The sequence below is a fragment of the Corylus avellana genome, chromosome ca2, assembly GCF_901000735.1.
Source record: "Corylus avellana chromosome ca2, CavTom2PMs-1.0".
Lineage (NCBI taxonomy): Eukaryota > Viridiplantae > Streptophyta > Magnoliopsida > Fagales > Betulaceae > Corylus > Corylus avellana.
The window spans coordinates 23,159,393-23,180,702 of NC_081542.1; the positions used below are offsets into that span (position 1 = coordinate 23,159,393).

General features: G+C 36.3%; 2 protein-coding genes and 1 long non-coding RNA gene across 4 annotated transcripts; all 3 read left to right on the forward strand.

The window, feature by feature from the left end:
• Positions 1-24: 24 nt before the first annotated feature.
• LOC132168642 (probable LRR receptor-like serine/threonine-protein kinase At1g29720) lies at positions 25-780 on the forward strand. The gene has a single exon (XM_059579652.1). The coding sequence runs from the start codon at positions 154-156 to the stop codon at positions 514-516; it is 363 nt and encodes a 120-aa protein (XP_059435635.1). The 5' UTR covers positions 25-153; the 3' UTR covers positions 517-780.
• A 1,091-nt stretch (positions 781-1,871) lies between these two features.
• On the forward strand, positions 1,872-3,905 carry LOC132168639 (probable LRR receptor-like serine/threonine-protein kinase RFK1). The gene is made up of 7 exons (XM_059579649.1): positions 1,872-1,958; positions 2,091-2,242; positions 2,570-2,744; positions 3,224-3,295; positions 3,386-3,454; positions 3,554-3,625; positions 3,817-3,905. Exons 2-7 carry the CDS (start codon positions 2,113-2,115, stop codon positions 3,890-3,892), a joined length of 594 nt encoding a protein of 197 aa, XP_059435632.1. The 5' UTR covers positions 1,872-1,958; positions 2,091-2,112; the 3' UTR covers positions 3,893-3,905.
• Positions 3,906-4,076: 171 nt separating this feature from the next.
• LOC132168646 (uncharacterized) lies at positions 4,077-19,482 on the forward strand. Of its 2 annotated transcripts, XR_009438899.1 has the most exons (12): positions 4,077-4,170; positions 4,279-4,350; positions 4,471-4,542; positions 4,643-4,714; positions 5,175-5,238; positions 5,358-5,423; positions 5,643-5,702; positions 5,837-5,884; positions 6,029-6,072; positions 17,873-18,053; positions 19,025-19,156; positions 19,399-19,462. It is a non-coding gene; the product is annotated as an uncharacterized LOC132168646 (long non-coding RNA). The 2 variants fall into 2 exon arrangements; XR_009438898.1 differs by having other exon boundaries at positions 19,025-19,482.
• Positions 19,483-21,310: the final 1,828 nt, after the last annotated feature.

The window sequence follows — 21,310 nt, forward strand, 5'->3', positions numbered from 1 at the left end:
TTAAAGTACTTTATAAAATATTAGAGCATTTTGCATATGTAATGACTAATTACCCCTTAAAATCACTTGGAAAACTTCCATGCTATACATACATATATGTATCTATAATGATTTCCATTGCAGGCCTGTCAGCTGCAGCAAAATGGAAGCTTAATGGAGCTAGTAGATGAAAAGCTTGGATCTGAATTCAACAAGGAAGAAGCAGAAAGGATGATTAAAGTAGCTTTCTTATTCACTGATGCTTCACCCTCAATAAAGCCAACAATGGCTGAAGTGGTAAGCATGCTGGAAGGAACTTCTACCATTCCAGAAATGATTCCTGAAGCAAGTAGTTATAGTAAAGATTTAAGGTTTAAAGATATAAGAGACAGTACAAGCCAGATACATAGCCAGAGTTTGGGAGGGAGTCAGGCTCATTTTTCAACATCAGTTGGTTCATTGCGTGGTTCTTCCTCCACTTCTGCCCATGACCTCTATGAAATTACAGATTTGGGTCAAAGCCATGGGGGGAGATAATGTGCAGATGGAAAGCAAGAGTTCAGAAGCAAGCCAGGCCCAGATTTCAACTTCTGAGGAACATCTATATCAAATTACCTTGAACACATTTCATTGATTTTTTTTAAAGATTCAATAAGTTGTATATCTTCTGTTGCATAATAGTATCGATCATCGCTATATTTCATACTCAAACAATGAAATATAAGATATGTTAGCTTTCTGATAAAATCCCCTCCCCCTAAAGATTTTGAAGAAAAAAAAAACCTCCAAGAATTTTGGAAAATCAAAATAATAATAATAAATGTGTGAGCTTGCTGCATCAACGCTTTCTTATATTCAGATTCCTTGATTATCATTTGGAAACGAAGATTGGGATAATCTTATTATATTTTTTGTAGTTATTTACCAAGGGAAAAAAGAGAAATATTCTTCAATTCATTCAATCCCATTAAATTATTTATGTTGAATATTGTCTCTAGTAAAATCAAGAATCAAACATTTCTCATAAACCATGTTGTCATGGCCACTTTCATAATTATTTTTATGAGAAACTTCACTTAAATCCCTCTGAACTTGTGCCGCTTTTGTAATGACCTTCTAAAAAAAAAAAAAAAAAATTCAATTTAGTATATCAAACTGCTAATTTTTTGCAATCTCACTCATCCCATAGGTTTTCCCATTAACTGAATTTGTCATTGTCTAAAAAGTTGGGGTGAGTAGGGCATGTTAATTTGTAGTGTTGCCAGGTTCCATGGTTAAGAATACTTTTGGCATAATTGGTCGCTTTGCACAGTTTGAAGGTGTGTAGGACACCATGTTTGTTGTGTTCTCGGTTTCCACGGATACCAGGCTCTAGGGTCAAACACAAATTAATGCTACCATATGTCCTTGTAGCTTGCTGGCTTAGCTTTCTCTGACCAATTAATTCCAAATTGATACAATGAAATGTATTCTCTTCTTCTTAGTCTTTCTCTTTTCCTTTCTTTTTCCCCAAATTAATGCAATAGGCCCTTAGCATTCCCTTTTTTTTTTTTTCTTTTTTGACGTGAAAATTCAGGCTTTCATTAACACAAGATCAAATAGTACAACTCTCTAAAATTACAATATCACAAAGAAACAAAGAATATTCTTCCATCCAAATTTCCTCCATAACTTTTTGGAGAGCTGCTTTTGCCAGGAGATGAGCTGCCGTATTGACTTCCCTTCATATATGCCGTATTATAATTCCCTTACATTCGGATATGATCATATATATAGAGGAGACATATCTCCATTTTTATGCAGAAGGGAAATTCTCATTATTGTATAGTTTATTGGCAATGAAATGTTGACTTATTTATGAAAAATTGAAAGGCTTCTTTCAGTGACTATCTGTTTGAGGGGGACAATACTAGTCAAAGCAACTGGTGCCTGGAAATTATTGGTTGAGAGAAGGAAACCTAATCTCCCTCAAATTCAAAGTAAGTAATATTCAAACACCAATAAAGCGAAAGAAAAATCAACTCAACAAATATCTGTTTTCTGGGTCACCAAAAACTCCACGTACACCTGCCTCAATAATTCTAAGTACAAAAGAACATCTACTCTAACAGAAGGAGAGAGCTTGGAATTTGGATGCTTATAATCAATCTTGTTTGGGTTCCAGACATGTTCTTCCTCAAACATGCACTCTTTGTTTCGGTTGTAGCCCTCAGTTGCTTGAGCACACAAAGATTTGCTACTGCTATGGTGCCTCAAAATGAAGGTATACGTATGATGAAATTCTTATTTCCCTTTTCCTTTTCCTTTTCTTTTTTGATTGAAAGCTCGATGAAATTCTAATTTGTAAATCATGCCTCTAATATAATGACATTAATTGCAAAACCACTCATACTTTGGGGGTGTAAGTGAAGTTTCTCAATTTAAATAATTAAATCTACTATTTTTTATTAGCGTAATTATGGGGTAAGTAATTGTTTAACATGTTTATTAATTTAAATGTTGATTTAACATACATTACTATATTTGTATGTGCATGGGACTTAGAAATGTTGGCTAAAACATGTTACTGTTTGATGTGCTTGTATTTCAGTGGATGCTCTCCAGCAAATTGCCAAGACAATGGGGGCTACTTACTGGGAGTTTAATGCCACCTCTTGCAAATTGGAAACAGTCGGCGTTACGTCGCCGGAGCCTCCAGCCGGTTCTGAGAAGAACATTACTTGCAATTGCCAATTCCATAACAATACCTGCCACATTGTAGCCATGTATGTTACTCTATGTTTGAGGTGTTATTTTTTGTTTCAAATTAAAATAATAATAATAATAATAAAATTATTCAAGTAGGCATTGTTTATATGCTTTTGTTCTGTTTTATTAATTTTTTTTTTTCATAGTTTTTGAGTAATACAATGGAAGATAATCCTGTCTTTCCCTTAATCCCCTTTTTCTTAGGGGACTTTATATGCTGGGCTGCATCCATTAATCAATATTATTTTTTTAGATAAAGGATAAAGTTTTTTTTTTTTTTTTTTTCAAATTGAGTTTAAAGAAATTCTTTCAGTTTAGTCCATTAAATACTTTGTCCATTTTTGTCTTCATCCCACTTGCAAAAAAAGAAAAAATAAGCCTTATTTCCCTGAAATACCTTGTAAATATCAGTCTGGATATTGTATCTACCTTATTTCTCATTCTAATCATTTGAATTTGTTTGTTTGTTTGTTGGTTCGTGTTTGATTGTTTGCAGAGAAATCAAGAGGTTCAGTCTGCCAGGTGTACTTCCACCTGAGCTGGTTCAGCTTCCTTACCTCCAGGACATGTGAGCTACATTCAAAAATGCAACTATTAATTTTCTGTTTGGTTGCCAGGAAACCCAAAAAATAAAATAAACCCATGTTTTTATTGGCAGTGACTTTGCTTACAACTATGTAAGTGGGTCAATTCCTATCCAATGGGGTTCAATGGAATTGAATTTTATGTAAGCAATATTATTTTCTTCTCATTTTCATCACTTTCAGCATATAAGAGAGCACTGAATTCTTTGTTCAATTAACTATAAATAAACATTATAATGCAGCTCTGTTCTTGGAAACCGATTGTCAGGGGAGATACCAAAGGACTTGCGTAACTTCAGGAATCTCACATACTTGTAAGTTTCTTTTTTTACCAAAATTATGTCTTGGAAAATGATGTTGCCATTTTAGTCCATGAAGTCTGGAATTAAAAAGCATGCAATTGCTATGCTTCGATCACTCTTGAACACATTTTCCATGAAACACAACATTCTGTGTGTGGACAGAAGAACTTTCTGACAAATTGAATGGAAAACTCTTTTCTTAGGAATCTTGAAGCAAATCAATTTTCCGGAACACTCCCTTCAGAACTTGGGAAGTTAGTTAACTTGGAAACTTTGTGAGTCACCTTGTAACTTCTTTTTCGAGATGGATAACCTATTTTTTTCCGAATGTTGATTTGTCTATTTTGCTCTAATACTTGTACTTGCAGGATGCTATCCTCCAATAATTTGATTGGGAATTTGCCAGGGGAACTTGGTGGGCTGAAAAACTTGACGGATTTGTAAGCTTTTCTGTAGTATGATACTTCACCAAACATATAAACTCATGGTGACATTGTAGAATCGATGACGTTTTACTGCACCTTGCAGCCGTGTAAATGATAACAACTTGAGTGACTGTAAGCTCCTGAGCTTTCAAAATACTGAATGCCTTTTAGGGTTTGAGAACAGTAGCATAATTGAGGCTTTCTAATTTCTCATGATTGTTTTCTTTCTATTCAATGCAGAGAAATGATTGCTAGTGGACTCAGAGGGCCCATACCATCATCCATTTCGGTTTTGGAAAAGTTAAAAGATTTGTGAGTGAAGATATTCTTGACCATTTTCTTAAGTGACATAAATATTTTTATTTAATTGATAATCTATATGGTTTTGCTTGTAGGATTGTGTTCATAACATTATCTTTACTTTAATTACAGGAGGATTAGTGACATAAATGTGACAATTCAGGCTTTTCCAGAGTTGAGAAACATGACAGGCCTTACAAGAATGTGTGTCCAATGTTTAGTTTATGTGGTGTTCTTAAATGAATACATTTTTTTATCTATAATCTGACTATCATAATTGACTTATTATTTTTTCGTCTTTTAGAATTTTGAGGAATTGTAATATTTCTGGCGAAATCCCTGATTACATCTGAAGAATGAATCATCTATGAATTCTGTAAGGACAAAACTTGTGTTCTTTTTTTATACAAATTTTGTATTTTTTTTTCCCACTTTCTTCCTTTGCAATATTTATAGACTTGAGTAATAACCTAATTTATGCCTCTGAATATGTGTTCATATGTATGCCATTGTAAATCAAATCTAAGAAGCATAATATATGTAGTTTCTGATGAGGTAATGGGATGATGACAAACTTGAATAAGTCTTTGGAACCTGGCCAAGAATGGCCTGCATTGTGCACTATTGGTGGAGAAAGGAGTGATTAGGAATGGCTTTGTTCCTAATTCCAAACCTGAGGTTTCTTGTTTTATAGTTAATATATTATTTCCTACTATTTCTTCTTTGTGGTGCTTGGTTCACTTACATATACAAACAATAAATTGCAACAGTAGATTACTACATTTCTTTGGGACTAAGATATGAAGATATATGCTTTATCTTGTGATTTTGGACAGGGATCTCAGTTTTAACAAGTGGAGAACTACCCACTGTTATAAGCACAAACACTATAAAGTTCATGTAAGTTATGATATGGCCATTCTAGTATTTTGAATGCTTACTTTTGCGACGTGATCGCACCTTTAATCGTGTCCTATAATTAACATTAACATACTAATTGTATGATGTGGATTCATCAGTTTCTTAACCGGCAACTTGCTTAGTGGAAACGTTCCGGAGTAAATCTTGAAGAAAGGAACTAACGTGTATGTTTCTCATCTTGGATGCCTAGTCTTTTAAATCTTCTGTTTGGTTGGGAAATATATTTGTATGTGTCTTGATTTGTCAACTGTCATTGAAAATGAGGCTTGAAGTTACTATTTTTGGAGATATATGAAAGTTTTAAGAATCAAAACTCCTTATGAATCAAAATGCATCATTTTAAGAAGATGAAGTGTTTTATTTTTCTCTTTTGGGGAATGCAGGGATCTCTCATACAATAACTTTGTAAGGCAAAGCGCAAAGCAGCCTGCTTGCCAGACCTCGTCAGTATAGAAAAATAAATTCCTTCTTTGTTAATATCCTTATCTGTTTACTTTCACCTTTTATACTACTATAAGGTGGAATCAAGTACTAATATTTATTTCACTTTTGATTTTTCAAATTTTTGTTTCACCAGACATATGTACTTAAACTTGTTTCGAAGTTCTATGCAGGAAAGTGGCTTGTAAGTTTCTCTTTTTGTCTTCTCTAATTCAGCTCAAAATTATGGATTTGGCTTTAAAGCATCAAGAAATTCATTTAGTGGTATTGACTTTGAATGATGTCCATGTAGTGCTAATCTTTTCCTTTTCTCAACTTATTAAACCAGAAGGGTGATTCGTCCATGCAAGGAAGATTTCAAGTGTCCTCGATGTAAGTGTGCATTTTCAGTTTCTATGAAGGATTACTTTCAAATAATCTCTGCATCACAAATGTTTATTGCATTTGGGAAAACTACTTTTTGCCCCCATGAACTATAAGGTCTTGGCACTTTCCCCCCATGAACTGCCAACTGTACTACTTTGCCCCCATAAACTACCATTTTGTGCCCAAAACCCCATTCCGTCAATCAAAGCGGTTTACTCAGACGGTCAACCCGTCACTTTGCCCTTATGAACTACAACACATTGTCACTTTAACCCCATGAACTACAACACATTGTCACTTTGACCGTCTGAGTTAACGGCTTTGACTGACGGAAGGGAGTTTTGGGCATAAAATAGTAGTTCATGAGGGCAAAGTAATACAATTGGCAGTTCATGGGAGGAAAAGTGCCATAGCGTTGTAGTTCATGGGGGCAAAAGGTAGTTTCCCCATTGCATTTCCTCCATAATTAGCAAACTCCTGGAATCCCTGCTATATGGAATATGGTTTTAAGAGGATTACGTTATTTATTTCCCTTTGATTCTTGAGAATGTTATGGTTGATATGGATTTTAGCTTGAAAGTTTGTATATCTCTGATTGGTTGCCAATATTTCTAAGAAAAGAAACTAACTTTTATATTTCAACATTTTACCATTCAGAACTGAGAAGAAATGATGCTTGACTCAAAACCATGCATATGTGTTGCTATATAGATTAACATTACTTGAAATGAGATTTTGATTTTTGGAAACTAGAATAGTTGTAATCATCAATTCCAAAATTTCATTATCTATTCTTTACCAAGTTTTTTCCTCCTAAAACAACAGAGCTTCAATTTTAAGCACATGGTTTATATTTAAAGACAGCTATCCATGCAAGTTTACACTGATAATATGAAGTTGTCTGTGTTTTTCTTTTGGCCTTCTAACTTCATCCTGTTATCATGGTATCTTACGAGTTTCTTTCTCTGAGTTTTTAGTGCATATGTCTCTAGGCAGATTGGAATTCTTTACTGAAAATTCTAAAACGACTCCAAACAACACCTATCCAAATGTCTAGGTGTTTCACAAAGATTAAACAGAAAAAGATCTAACCTAGCAATTAAAAGATCAACCAAATATAGATATGAAATAAGCAATCAAGAACACAGATATTTGGTTACGAAGAGGAAACCATTTAGAGAACTCTCTAAATGTAAAACTTCTCCGGGGCAGCCAAACCCAGGAAATCAATCTACTATAAGAAGAATAAGGAATACAAGAAGAATTACAAAACCTTTGACTCTTCCTTGCATACGACAAGTAACCCACTTGACTTCTACCTCAGTAGCCCTTTCCAGAACATCTGGCACAATTCTTCTAAAAGATTTCCTTTCACCGGAACTCCGATTGGCTTCACGTATTTTCTTTTCCCAAATAAAACTTGAACAATATCTCTCACTCTAAGCACTCTGATTTTGCTCACAAAATACGTACATTTCTATGTAGCAAAATCGTATGTTTAAATAGAGATTAAAATAACAAATTAGCAGCCATGTCTGGACATGGATAAGTTGGTGTTCGGACATGGCTAGGGTTACATATGCGTAACCTAGTGATGTTTGGACATCCAACTCTTATGTCCGGACATCCCATTTAAAACGAGCTTGCTGGAAATGGGGTCCGGACCCAGCTTCTGGCGGTCCGGACCTCTTCTTCAGAATGACGTTTCTGGAAATGGGGTCCGGACCCAGCTTCTAGCGGTCCGGACCTCCTCTTCAAACTGACATTTCTGGAAATGGGGTCCAGACCCAGCTTCTGGTGGTTTGGACCTCCTCATAAAATTGAAGGTTCTGGAAATGGGGTCCTGACCCAACTTCTGGCGGTCTGGACCTCCCCTTCAAAACATGGTTGCTGGATATGCGGTCCAGACCTGGCTTCTGGCTGTCCGAACCGGCCCTTCTTGAATTAATTTTTCTAGACCTTTAAAGATGCTTCATTTTCACCAACTTTACATGCAAACCGAATGAGCCAAAACATAACCCAACAAACTCCCCCTTTTGGCCATTCGGGGACAAAAACAATTTTTACATGAAAATGACACATCAAATCAACTCCCCCTTTTTGTCTCAGAAGGACAAAAGGAAACAAAAAAAAAAAAAAAAAAAAATCTAGAGTTTTAAACAAACAAACCAACAACCCATGAAATCTTAAATAAGTAGAACCAAAGAACACAAAAAAATATTCTTGCCAGAAAGAAATAAGCAAAAACAACAAATCAAAAACATGAGAAAAAACTTATTCGTGCCAAAGTCTGTCCTTGATAGACTTCACATCTTTTTCCAAAGTCATCATGTGGGTGTGTAGAGCTTTGATGCTTCGGCCTTGAGCTTGAAGTAAGTTAATGATTGTATTGAATTGACTGGATGCTTCGGATGATCCGGAGGAAGATGCAGCTAGAGGATCTTGAATAATTGGAGGCGCATGATCAGCTGGAGCTTGAAGCCTAAGTTGGGCATTTGACTTCATCACAATTGCTTTGCCAAAATAACCTTCAGGAGCTTCCATATGTTCATTGGCAGCTATTTTTGGCAAAGTGGCGTGCAAGAGCTTTGTGATGAGACCGCCATATGGTAAGGCAATGGAATGATCTTCATGAAGCTCGATCATTGTCAACACTATATGAGTGCATAAACAAAACGTAACACGGTTAATGATGCCATAAATCATCATTGCTCGTTCTATAGTCACATGACTATTTTGAGATATTGACCAAATATTCTGCAGCAAAATCCATGTTAACAGCCTCTCTGGTGCCCGTACATAGCCAATCGGAATTTTTTTTTGATCTTCGTCCCATACAAGCTACTGACTAGGATTAAGAACCGCCATAATATCATCTTTTGTTGGTTGTGGATCTTCTTCCAGAAATGGAAGCAGCTTCTCATTCGTCAATGGAATCCAAGTAACTTCACTGATCAATTCAATAGTGATATTTAGAGTTTTCCCAGAGACCTTGGTCTTGAATGACGGGGGACCAACCATGTCAATATCTTCGATGTTGTAGTAGAATTCCCAAACTAACCTAGTGTAGGCATGAACAGGAACAAACAAGGAGGTCCATTGATTTGCTTGGAATATGTCATGAATGAATCGAAACGGTTCCACTCGAAGATCATTTTGCTCCACTCCACGCTCAATCACAATTTTGCGTGTCAAAATCTTATCTTATAAGAATTGATTTTTCTTCGCTAGTGCGCTTCCTCCTTGGTGTGGATTCCAAAATTGGATACACCATTTTCTGCATTCACACCCCAAAAAAAAATTAAATGGCAAATTGAGGCATTTTATCAAACACATGTTAGGCATAGAGATGTGAGCATGGAAAAACATATGTCAAGAGGAGGAACCGAGTCCTAAATACATCATAGGTAATGTATTTTGGTACAATTATGTGAGAGAGAAAGAAAGATCAAGGCTAATCAAGCAAACAAGCAATTCGGAGTTTCAAATTTAAACCCAACCATGTTCATCCTAAAATTTGATTTGAGAACAAAAACTGAAAAGCATAAAGGAAGAAAAAAAAAAAACATACCATGGAGTATTGAATTTGTGAGCCTTTAGTTGGATGGAGATGGAATCACAGAGAAAGACAAAAAAAATAACACAAGAAAAAAAATTGAGAAAAAAATGGTTCGGCCGAGAGAGAGAAGTATGAAAATGGAATGAATGCAGGGTTTTAAAAAAAAAAAACGATCGATAAAAACAATGCAATGACCGTGTCCGGACAGGTAAGTGCCGTGTCCAGACCGCATCCCCAAAAGTCAAAAAAAAAAATTTATCAATTTTTTTTTTTTTTTAAGAAAAACAATTTGTTTAGATATCCAATAACAATGTGTGTCCTTAAGAATATCTTAACAGTCCGGAGTGATCAACAAATTACACTTACACCATAAATGTACCATATGCAAGACACAACCTTATTCTGTGAATTCAGTCAAGTAAGCAATAATCAGAAATCTCATGTGAGGGTGTAGTGTGTGAAAACTCCCATTAAATAAAATTTCATCAATGAAAGGTAAATCTAGGCAGAAATTTTGTAAAGGAAGACAAACAGTCTGATTCAAGCCACAATAAAACCTTATAATGTTACGACCTAGATTCCCTTATCCGATACACTCCCCCTAAGACTAATTATTCGCTTTTACCATGTCCTTTAGTAATCATCTATTTCCGCAATGATTTGATCACTGATTCTTTCTTTAGGGACATATAGAAGCAAAACTAAGTCATCTGAGCTTATTTTATGCCCCCTTTTTTTTTTTTTTTTTTTTGAGGAAGAAAATGTTGGAATTTTTAGGAGCTAGGTTCAACTAACGAGTTGGTCAAGTGGATAGAACTGACACTACCTATCTTCCAAAAAAAAAATGTTTGATCCAAATTCCCAAACACATAACAAAAATCTAAACCTAATGGGGGCAAAAAGTGCACAATTTCGAACATGATAAAAACTGACTCTTACTCCTTTAACAATTTTCAGAAGAATAAGGTATATCAGAAACATATGAAGTAGTAGATGTAAATTGCAGAAATATTGACCCCACTCATATGTAAAATATTCATTTGAGCACAAGACATGAGAAACTGACTATCCAACAAATAAAAACAATCCCAAAAATAAAAGAATCAAAGAAAATAAAGACAAAGCAAACAAAAACAATCAAAAACAAACAAAAATGCCCTAGAACTGCTATAGACAAATATCAATATGTTCAATTTCTAGGCATGTTCTACGTATACAATCATGAGAGATCACATACACCAATAGCATTCCTGAGATACTCAAACCTAGATCCATCTAGGGGTTTTGTAAACAGGTTAACTAATTGGTGTTCAGTAGGCATAAATTCAAGAGATACCACCTAGGTCTTTACCAAGTCACGGATGAAATGATGACGAATGTCAATGTGTTTCGTGCGTGAATGTTGAACTGGATTCTTTGAGATGTTGATGGCACTCGTATTGTCACAGTAGACAATCATTTTTCCTCGATCAAATCCACAGTCCGCAAGAAGTTGCTTCATCCAGATGAGCTGTGTGCAGAAGCTCCTAGCAGCTATATATTCGGCCTCAGCAGTAGAAAGAGAAATGGAGTTTTGTTTCTTACTCATCCAGGCGACCAAATTTGTTCCCACATAAAAGCATCTGCCTGATGTACTCTTTCGATCATCAGCATTACCAGCCTAGTCAGCATCAAAATATCCTGGAAGTTCAAGATTTGTATTAGTAGAGAAATAAATTCCAAAATTGATCGTGCCATTGACATACATGAGGATCCGTTTAACTGCTGTCATATGAGATTCCCTTGGATTTGCTTGGAATCGAGCACATACACCCACACTGAAAGATATATCTGGTCGACTAGCTGTAAGATAAAGGAGACAACCTATCATGCTTCTGTATAAGGTTTGGTCAACGGATTTCCCAGCCACATCTGCACTCAGCTTAATACTCGTACTCATGGGTGTGCGAGCATGACTTTTTCCATCCAACCCAAATCTCTTCACAAGATCTTTGGCATACTTTGGTTGAGACAGAAAGATACCTTTGTTGGATTCTTGAACTTGAAAACCTAGAAAATAGGTCAATTCACCAATCATACTCATTTCGAACTCTTGCTTCATTTTTGTAGAAAATTGATGAGCCTGTGAGTCGACCGTAGAGCCAAAGATAATGTCATCTACATAAATTTGGACAATGAGGAGTTGACTGCCTTTCCTATGGATGAACAATGTACGGTCAGCCTGTCCTCGGATGAACCCATGTGCAAGAAGGTATGTTGTCAGGCGTTCATACCAAGCTCTCAAAGCTTGTTTCAATCCATAAAGCGCCTTTTTCAGCTTGTAAACATGATCTGGATAAGTTGGATCCTAAAACCCTTTTGGCTGAGCTACATATACTTCTTCTTGAAGAATGCCATTAAGAAAAGCACTCTTGACGTCCATTTGATACAATTTGATCTGGAGATGACATGAGATGTTCAACAAAATTCTGATAGATTCCAATCTGGCTACCGGTGCGAACGTCTCATCAAAATCCACTCCTTCAACTTGAGTGTATCCTTGAGCAACCAATCGAGCTTTGTTTCTTACCACTGTACCATGCTCGTCAGATTTATTCTTGAAGATCCATTTAGTGCCAATGATATTCTGATCTTTTGGTTTTGGAACCAAATTCCAAACATCATTCCTAACAAACTGATTAAGTTCATCATGCATAGCCGCAACCCAACTCTCATCTTCTAATGCCTCATTAACCTTCTTTGGCTCAAATTGAGAGAGATAACAAGAATAAGTGACTTGATTGACCACCCTATTTCGTAGTCGTAACCCTTCATTAACATTTCCTAGCAAATTTTTTCTAGGATGATTAAGTTTGATTCTAGAGGATGGTGCATGAGAGACCAAGTGTGGAACTGGTGAAGGAGTCACGCCTTCAGTATCTGAAGGTATTGATGTACGGACTGCTGAACCATTCGAACTACGAGGTTCATGAGTTTTATCAGACATATCAACTTGCTCCCCTTCAACCTGAGGCTCTTCTTCTGCAAAATGCTCATTGGTAGTTTCATCATCGATGACAACATTTACTGATTCCATTACTGACTTGGTCCTTTTGTTATACACACGACTGGCTCGACTTGTATTGGAATATCCAAGAAAAATTCCTTCGTCACTCTCTGCATCAAACTTTTCCAAGTTCTCCCTATCACGAAGAATGTAACATGTACTTCCAAACAACCGAAAATATTTGACAGTGGGTTTCCTGCCTCGCCATAGCTCATATGGTGTCTTGGTAGTTGTTGGTCTGAGAAAGACTCGATTAACAATATGACATGCCGTATGGACTGCTTCTCCCCAAAAATGTTGTGCCAAATCCTTAGCATGTATCATAACTCTAGCCATTTCTTGTATGACTCGATTTTTCTGTTCAACTACTCCATTTTGTTGAGGAGTTATAGGGGATGAGAATTCTTGTTTGATACCTTGCTGAGCACAATAATCTTCAAAACTTAAGTTCTCGAATTCTCTGCCATGATCGCTCCGGATTCGCTTGATGAGACAGTCTTGTTCATTTTGTATTTTATGAAACAAGATCTGAGCTTGTTCAAAGGCTTCATATTTTTCTCTTAACAAAATTACCCACGTGTATTGAGAGAAATCATCTACGATCACCATAATGTATTTCTTGCCTCCCAAACTTGCTGTCCGTGTAGGGCCCATGAGATCCATGAGAAGAAGCTCTAAGTTTTGAGAGGTAACAATACCTGAGATCTTTTTGGGAGGAGTTCTAGTTTGTTTCCCCAATTGACATGGGCCACACTTTCCTTTATCAGCCTGATGAATCTTGGGTAAATCAGCTATGCCTTCTGTCTTTGAAATTCTGACCAGATCATGAAAGTTTAGACGCCTCAACCGTTGATGCCACAATTCTTCAGTGTCCAGGGTTGCCTTATTGCATTTTATTCGAGAAGTTGAGCCGAGACAATAGCAGTTGTCAACAATGCGCTCTCCTCCCATCAACTATTTTCCTTAAGAATCAAATATGCTGCATTCTTTCTTGGAAAACTGGACCACTAAATCATAATCACAAAATTGACTGATGCTCAATAAATTTGCCCGGAGACCTTCAACATACAGTACTTCTTATGGAGTAGGGGCACCGAAAATTTTCACAATTCCTTGACCGATCACCTTCGATTTGCTGCCATCTCTATAAATGATGCTTCCACCTCCTTTTCCTTCTTTAAGCTCTTTGAATAGAGACTTATCACCTGTCATATGTTTTGAACAACCACTATCCAGAAACCACAAACAAGAGTTAAGCACACTTAAGGTAGTATGAGCAACAAGACATAGATGATCTTTCTTTTTAACCCAGACCTGTTCCTTTTGAGGAGGAATTTGCACATTGTTGTTAATCAAATTAGACATATCTTTTATATCAACAGAATTTGACAAAACAGCTAACTTTTCACTAATAAGTTTCACTTGAGCAGTTAAAACTTTTAGTTGATTCCCAATTTTAGGTTCATCTAGTCTAGGGATATTCTTCTAAGACCATGGTTGTTTAGCCCTAATTTGAAAACAGTTTGGTCGAGTATGACCTTTGACACTATAGTGAAAACAAGTAGGAATGAAGTTAGTCCTTACCGGAACTTTGAGTTTCAATTTATTTTTCTTGATCACATCTTCTGAACTTTCTTGAGGTAAACAAGAATTCTCAATTGCCACATCTTTCATTTTAGGTTTCACAAACATGATCTTAGAAGTGGTTGCAACATTTGAAGAAGAGGAATTAAAATGTTTATTAAAACCCAATCCAATCCTATCATGTGAATGTTTCTGATTTCCTAACATTTGATTTAATTTATCACTAGAAAATTTCTTTAAATGATCATTCAAATCATTTAAGTCCTTTTCCAGAGATTTCACTTTAGTAATCAGCATGATGTTTTCAGAATTCAAAGTGTTTCGAATAGCTAAACATTCATCCATAGATTTCATTAATCTTTCTTTCTCAAGTTCAGCTTCTTTTAGATTTTTCAGATTTTTCCTATTCAGCTTGTTCAATTTATCACATTCCACAAATAAGTTATTATAAGCAGTTTGTAAATCCACCTCATCATCAGATTCAATTTCAGATTTGTTTATCATATGAGGTGAGTTAACAGTCTTATAAGAATTATCATAAGAAGCAGTAAAAGCTAAATAATTCACTCCTCCTTCAACTTCTTCTTTGGATTTTTCATCATCCGATTCATCACTCTAAGTGACATTGAAAGCTTTACCTTTGGATTTTTTCAGATTAGCACATTCAATTCGAATATGACCCCGACCCCCACATTCATGACATTTTCGTCCACTAGTGAACTTATCTTTCTGATCAGTCTCTAAGTTCTCACGTGGATTACTTCTAAATTCACCTCTAGGTTTCACAGGAATTTTTGAGTCACGATTTTTAAACCTTCCATTCATGGGTCTAAAAAATTTTCTAATTTTTTTAGCAAACAGGGCAAATTCTTCATCATCCTTAGAATCCTCATCAAACGACCTACAAGAATTGACTTTAACATTTTTTGCTTTGAGAGCAATGTTTTTAGTTTTCTTGAGTTTGGGTAGAATTAGCTCAAAGGTCTTAAGGGAACCTACAAGTTCTTCTACTCTCATAGTATCTAAGTCTTTTCTCTGTTATATAGCAGCAATTTGGGGAATAAAACTCTCAGGCAAAGATCTTAAGATTTTTTTCACCACTTTAGCATCATCCATTTTCTTTCCCAAATTAATGGTAGAGTTTCTAATGGCACTAAGCTTTGAATAGAATTCATCAAAAGTTTCATCTTCCTGCATTCTAATCTCCTCAAATTGAGAAACCAACATTTGAATTTTTGTAGTTCTAACAACCTTAGTTCCTTCATGTGTGATTTATAAAATTTCCCAAGCTTCCTTAGCTATTTCACATCTAGAAATTTTAGAAAATTCCTCATTTGAAACAAAGATGTAAATAGCATTTATAGCTTTGTCATTCGCAGTAGCATTATTCTTTTCCTCCGTTGTCCATTCAACTATTGCTTTGTCTGGACGTGTCCATCCAGATTCAACAATATGCCAAACATTAATGGATTTAAAGTAAGCTCTCATACGAATTTTCCAAAGCGTATAATTTGTTCCGTCAAAGACGTGAAGAGAATTATGAGCAACCGTTAGAGACATTTGATGTGGAGTCTTGGATCACACTCAAGAAAAAATTCCTTCACAGTGAACCTACTCTGATACCAATTGAAAATTCTAAAACGACTCCAAACAACACCTATCCAAATGTCTAGGTGTTTCACAAAGATTAAACAGAAAAAGATCTAACCTAGCAGTTAAAAGATCAACCAAATATGGATATGAAATAAGCAATCAAGAACACAGATATTTGGTTACGAAGAGGAAACCATTTAGAGAACTCTCTAAATGTAAAACCTCTTCGGGGCAGCCAAACCCAGAAAATCAATCTACTATAAGAAGAATAAGGAATACAAGAAGAATTACAAAACCTTTGACTCTTCCTTGCACACAACAAGTGACCAACTTGACTTCTACCTCAGTAGCCATTTCCAGAACATCTGGCACAATTCTTCTAAAAGATTTCCTTTCACCGGAACTCCGATTGGCTACACGTATTTTCTTTTCCCAAATAAAACTTGAACAATATCTCTCACTTTAAGCACTCTGATTTTGCTCACAAAATACGTACATTTCTAGGTAGCAAAATCGTATGATAGAGATTAAAATAACAAATTAGCAGCCATGTTCGGACATGAATAAGTTGGTGTCCGGACATGGCTAGGGTTATATATGCGTAACCTAGTGATGTCCGGACATCCAACTCTTGTGTCTGGACATCCCATTTAAAACAAGCTTGCTGGAAATGGGGTCCGGACCCAGTTTCTGGCGGTCCAGACCTCCTATTCAGAATGACGTTTCTGGAAATGGGGTCCGGACCCAGCTTCTGGCGGTCCGGACCTCCTCTTCAAACTGACGTTTCTGGAAATGGGGTCCCACCCAGCTTCTGGTGGTCCGGACTTCCTCATAAAATTGAAGGTTCTAGAAATGGGGTCCAGACCCAGCTTCTGGGGGTCCGGACCTCCCCTTCAAAACATGGTTGCTGGATATGCGGTCCAGACCTGGCTTCTGGTTGTCCGGACCTGCCCTTTTTGAATTAATTTTTCTGGACCTTTTGAGATGCCTCATTTTCACCAACTTTACATGCAAACCGAATGAGCCAAAACATAACCCAACATTTACATATCAATTGTGGTGGAGATGACATTGAAGAAAGAGACATTGTCTATAAAGGTGATATATGCAGCCGTTAATGGTGGTGCGGCAAGATTCTTTTTTAGTGACAACGAAAACTGGGGACTAAGTAGCACTGGAGATTTCATGGATGACAATGATTTCCTGAACGTTTGTTATATTTCAACTCAGCCTTTACAAAACGTCTTTGCATTATACACCACAGCTCGCATTTCTCCTCTCTCTCTTACCTATTATCGATATTGTTTAGAAAATGGGAATTACAATGTTAGTCTACACTTTGTGGAGACACAATTCACAAATTACACAATGTATAACAGTCTTGGGAGGCGCATATTTGATTTATACATTCAGGTAAACAATCACATTTGTATAATATATGCTTACTATGAGATTTTGCGTGAGTGCTTGATACTTGATCATATATACTATTGAGACAAGAGTTACAATAACTCAAGAGACAAGAGTTACAAATGATAAATTAACTTTATTGTTGTTAATGTAAAAGTAAAAACGATCGTTCATACTTTTTCTCTATAAATTAGTGTATTGTACACAATCAAAAATATCAAGGAAAAATGTAGCCATGAAAAGACTTTGATGTGTGGACGTAGGCTATAGGCTGAACCACCTTAATTCTTTGAATCTCTCTTCTTTGTTCTCATTTCTCTTCTCTAAATTATAAGTTCTAATATGTACTTGGGAGTTCTAGACATTGACGAAATAGGATGCTTTATTGATATTTTATCATTTCCTTTTACTAGTTGGTTAACATTTTTGAAAAAAAAAAAATTATGGTCTTCAAATCAGATTATACAACCATCTGATGATTTATGGCATTCACAGTCTCATTAACAATTGAATTATCCACACTATTTCATGAGTTTGCATACATGTGCTAGGTTCTTGAGAGTCCATGCTTTTTGAGCTTGCTACAATGGTGTTAATGGACTTCTATGTTGCAGGACATATTAGTGGAGAAGGACTTCACTATGGTAGCAGCTGAACCAATCATAAAAAAATTTAGTGCTAGTGTTACAGAAAATATTTTGGAAATCCGCCTCTATTGGGCTAGGAAAGAGACAACTCGAATACCTGCAACTGGAGTTTATGGTCCCCTGATATCAGCTATTTCTGTTGACCCCAGTGAGTTGATTCTTCCCATTATCGTTATTGTTATTGTTATAGTACTACTTCTACTGGTAGTGGTACTGCCACTGACCTAATTACTTGCACTAGAATCAGTATAAGACATTGAAAGTTGATGACTGGTCATCACATTTAGAGATCCAATACTGCCACTTGAAGAAAGTTATATGTATATATATATATATATACTCTGAGCAAAAGGGTAGGCCGGGAAGACCAATTGGCTATCCTACCTAGACGTGACCATAGTAGCACCTAGACGCTGAAAGCTGCACAAGAGGGGCCTAGATGGTGGGAACCGTAGGCGTTCCCTCAAGTCTGATTGAGTCATAGCCTGACCCAGCCCCACTAGGGCATCAATGAGAATCCAATGTGACTAATAATAATCAGGCATATATGGGGATTCTCCATTGCGGAGATTCGAACTCACGCCCTAATACATGCCCTGACCACATGAAAATTTCCTTAGACCATTGAACCACCACCCTTGATGGTGAAGAAAGTTAAATAATTACTTGGCTTGGAGTAATACTCATAAGGAGTAATGAATATATATATCCCAGTTGAAATTTAATGGTTTATGTCTGAAATATTGAAGTTTGTAACTCTGAAAATTGTACCAACATCTGAATTTGACTTGTTCTGCATGTGAGAAAATCAAAACATATGCTTTAGAGTAGGAAGAAAGTTGAATACTTTTTTGGCTAATAATCCTCCAATCTGTACAATCACTCTGAGATGCCATTTTGAAAAACTGCATCAAGTGTTCCTCTAGGTCTTTGGTTTGTCATTTTGTTTAGTAGATGCAAATTACTCATAGATGTTGCTCCTTTGAAATGCAGATTTCTCTAATTTTCTTCCATAACTATGAACTTTTATTATTTAGCACAACCTAGTTTTTGAATTTCAATTTTAAACCTTAATTTATATATGGTTTTATTATTCACTTGGTTGGTTATTTTTGGCAGACTTCATACCTCGTTCAGAAGGGGGGAAGGCACTAGTTATTGTTGGAATTCTAGGATTCTGCATCATATTCCTGGAATTGGGTATCATTTGCTGGAGGCGTTATTTCAAACCAGAGGCTTGGAAAGAAAAAGGTTTGGGTATTATCAATTGCACAAATCATTGCTTCACATATTTAATTTAATTGATTGGGGGTGGTTCAGCTACCTCTCAGCACATTTTGAACATTTTGTGACTCTTTAAAAAACGACTATTAGTTTGTAGAGCTTTGTTATATTTTTTCCTAAAAAAAATGAATTGAACTCAACTATTTTATGGCTAGAGATTTGTCTTACTAAGCCTTTTTCACTCTCCCCGTTTTATATTTTGTTTTCAGGTTATGAGCAAAAACCACTAGGAGGCTAGAATGGGTATAAGAATAATTATTGAGTCTATCGGCATCATTTAAATTTTTATACAAGTGTTGTAGCACAAGACTTAAATTATTATTATTATTATTATTATTATTATATATTTTTAATCATGAATAATTTTTTTTAAGGGTAAATGTATTATAAATTCTTAAGTCAACGCTCCAAAACTGTAAAATCCCTCAGTTTTTTTTCTTCAAATTTTTACTCTCTTAGTCAATCGAAATGCAACAAAATCCTACCGTTACATTTTTTCCCAAAGGTTTAATGGGCATCATTCCCATTGAAACGCACCGTTTTGCCACGTCAGTATATTAATTTTTTATTAATTTAATTTAAAAATTAAATCTACAAAAAAAAAAAACAAAAAACAAAATTTTTTTTGAAGGGGCCGCCAAAAAACCACCGCCAACCCCCCTGCGGCCACCCCATAGGAGTTGGGGGTGGCTTTTCCAACCACCCCTAACCCGCTAGTAGGGGTGTTAAGTCAGCGAAGCCCTCACGAGCAAGCTCAACCTCAGCTCGTGCTCAACTCGATTATTAAATGAAGCGTTTCGTGAACACAAATACTGGCTCGAATATTAAATGAAGCAAGCTTAACTCAACTCGATTCGGCTCGTATAAGGCTCGAATTGATAGTTGTTCACATATTTGCTCATATTAACATTAAAAATTGATGATTTTTATTTTTTTTCCTAATAACATCATTTTATTATAAAAGGATGTATATCCTCTCTCGTCGAAACCAAATGCTTTGCTGTATTGACTCAGGCTCCATACTCGACTAGCCAGGCTAAGCAAATGCTCATTTGCAAGCTAGCTTTTTGAGCTATTTAAGATTACTTGAAGTTTAAATTTATAATAAAAAAATTAAATTAAATTAAATACACGAGCTGGCTCGGCTCGGTTCGACTTATTATGAGCTCGAGCTCGGACTCGATTTTTTGGCTCGTCCTTGAGCTCGAGCTTGAGTAAAATTTAAACGAGCTAAGCCCAAATAGGGAAAACTCGCTCAGGCTCGACTCGTTTACACCCCTACCTCATGGGTGACCGGAAAGCCACCCCATAGGCACAAATAAAGTGATTAGTGTGACAAAGCCCAAAGCAACAAACAAAGCTTTAATAGGTCATGGGTGTTACAATCTCTCTCACATTAAAAAATGATTGGAGTTGATAACTGAGTTCGGAAGCTATCACCATTTTTATTCATTTTGTAAGAAGAAAATTGTTTCTTTGTAGTCTCGAAAGGGCACGATTAACCTACCATCAAATAATAATTTAGATAGAACAAGTTAGTTTCTTGCTGACTTTGAACTTTTTATTTATTTATTTATTTATTTTGAGATAATGCTGACTTTAAAATTTGTAATAACATTAAATATTTAAATAAAAAGTGAAACCCTTCAGCCACATAGGGGAGGAGGGTTGGCCGTTTGGCTGGCTCCCTCCTCCCCTTGTCCTCATCGCTCTGGTGCTAGTTATTTACCTGATGCCCTAGCTCCGTTGCCTCCTCTCTTCCCCTTCCTTGCCGCTCCTTTCCCCCTCTGTTTTTCTCTATTTTTGCCCCTTCCTTGCTGCTTTTCTTCCCCGCCTTCACTTTATGTAGCGAGCTCCTTGCCCTTGTTTTGGCTTTTTGTGGATTCAGATCTTGTCTGTGATCACTGCTTCATTGCCCGCTATTAGGGTTTTCTTTCATACGTCCCCACCACGTCAAGCTCCCATGCCCCTTGCGCGGGGGTTTCCGGCCTACACGGGTCCGGCTCCCTTCCGGCTACCGTCTTCCCACTTTGTGCTCATTTTCCTTGTTTTTTTTCTTGTTTTGGTGGTTCCTTGTTTTTTTTTCTCGTTTTTTTCTTGTTTGTTGTTGTTTCAGGTCCT